The sequence below is a fragment of the Atta cephalotes genome, assembly GCF_000143395.1.
Source record: "Atta cephalotes unplaced genomic scaffold scaffold00094, whole genome shotgun sequence".
Classification (NCBI taxonomy): Eukaryota; Metazoa; Arthropoda; class Insecta; order Hymenoptera; family Formicidae; genus Atta; species Atta cephalotes.
The window spans coordinates 149,666-151,159 of record NW_012130158.1 but is presented as its reverse complement, the minus strand read 5'-3'; the positions used below and the strand labels follow the sequence as shown (position 1 = coordinate 151,159).

At 32.7% G+C, this 1,494-nt stretch overlaps 1 protein-coding gene across 1 annotated transcript in view; it reads right to left on the bottom strand.

Moving 5' to 3' along the window:
- Positions 1-307: 307 nt before the first annotated feature.
- The window catches only part of LOC105624897 (guanine nucleotide-binding protein subunit beta-5), a 1,578-nt gene continuing 391 nt past the window's right edge, over positions 308-1,494 (bottom strand). Inside the window, exons 3-4 of the mRNA XM_012206241.1 lie at positions 1,030-1,442; positions 308-637 (exon numbers count right to left, since the gene is read on the bottom strand). Of these exons, the coding sequence (XP_012061631.1) occupies positions 308-637; positions 1,030-1,442 (743 nt within the window). The remainder of the gene's footprint in view (positions 638-1,029; positions 1,443-1,494) is intronic.

The following is a 1,494-nucleotide window of genomic DNA, read 5'->3' as shown; positions in this document are numbered from 1 at the left end:
CGCGCGCGTGTGCGTGTGTGTGTGTGTGTGTGTGTGTGTGTGTGTGCGTGCGCGCGCGCGCATATAATTTAATCAATGTTATATCATAATTATATATTATGGATCATATTTTGTAATCAAGCATGCTAGCTATTGAATGCACAGTTAAGGCATCATACATGATATTTGATATTATGAAAACACGAAACATACAAAAAATACTGAAGGCAAGTTTCTAAATAAATAGAATAAAAATAGAATAAATATTACAATATATGTCTAACAAGAATATCTCAATATATTTAAAATAATAGTAGTTATCATGAAGCTAAGCCCAAACTCGTAAAGTTGCATCCCAGCTTCCAGTAGACAGAGCAGTACCATCTGGAGAAACTCTTAGACACGAAACTCGATTTTCATGTCCATATAACAGCGCCACTCGTTGACACTTTAAAGTATCCCACACATTCACTGTGTAATCATTGTATCCGGCGAAGAGTAAGCGTCCACTTATACTGAGATCAACCGCATTTGCTCCGAATATTATACTTTCTTTTGCATACACTGCAACTTCTCTATCAGCACGCAGATCGAACAAGCGACAAGTAGCATCATCTGAACCTGTTGCCACTGCATCGCCACTTGGATGAAATCTTACCTATATACACAAATATTACATATTAAGAAAAAGTAAATATCAATTAAAAATATGAATCCCTTAATTGACAAGTGACATAAGTCCAAAATTAGGAAAAATGCGTTTGTTTTTTTTTATAGGAAGAGAAAGTATTAAGAAGGTTTGTTTTATCTATCAATTTAAATTACTTTTATTTTGTTTTTATGTTCATAAAAATAAAAATTAATTTTATATTAAGTGACCATAAAAAAGCTGGAATAATGACTTAAGTTCAGCTTTTTTTTACAATTGTATTTTTTCTAATTTTAGACTTATATCACTTGTCAATTAAGGGGCTCATATAATAATCACTTTTCAATCAGTAATATTACAAAGTTTGAAAAAATATTCAAATAACTTTAACTATTACATACTGAATTAACATCAGATTGATGTCCTTCAAAACTTTGCACACACTGGCCACTACGCATATCCCAAATTAAGACAAGTTTGTCACAACCACCAGACACAAACGTATTCCCAGTTTCGCTCGGTGCTAAATCAATAGACATAACATCGCTGGAGTGTCCTTGAAAACTCTGTAACAATTGTCCACTCTCTACGTCCCACAAACCACATGTGCTATCTCCGCTGCCTGTTAAGATTTGCTGATCGCTGTTAGGAAATGCGCAACATGACATATATGATGTATGTGTACCAACAGTCTTCTTGTGAGCCGAAACATCATCCTCCAGACTTAACTGATATACTGTAACTTTATTATCCAGACCTCTACAATATTTATATGAAACAATAGATGCAGTCATCATATTATCCAACTTAATATCTCTGCTTTTTATATATATATATATATATATATATATATATATATATATATA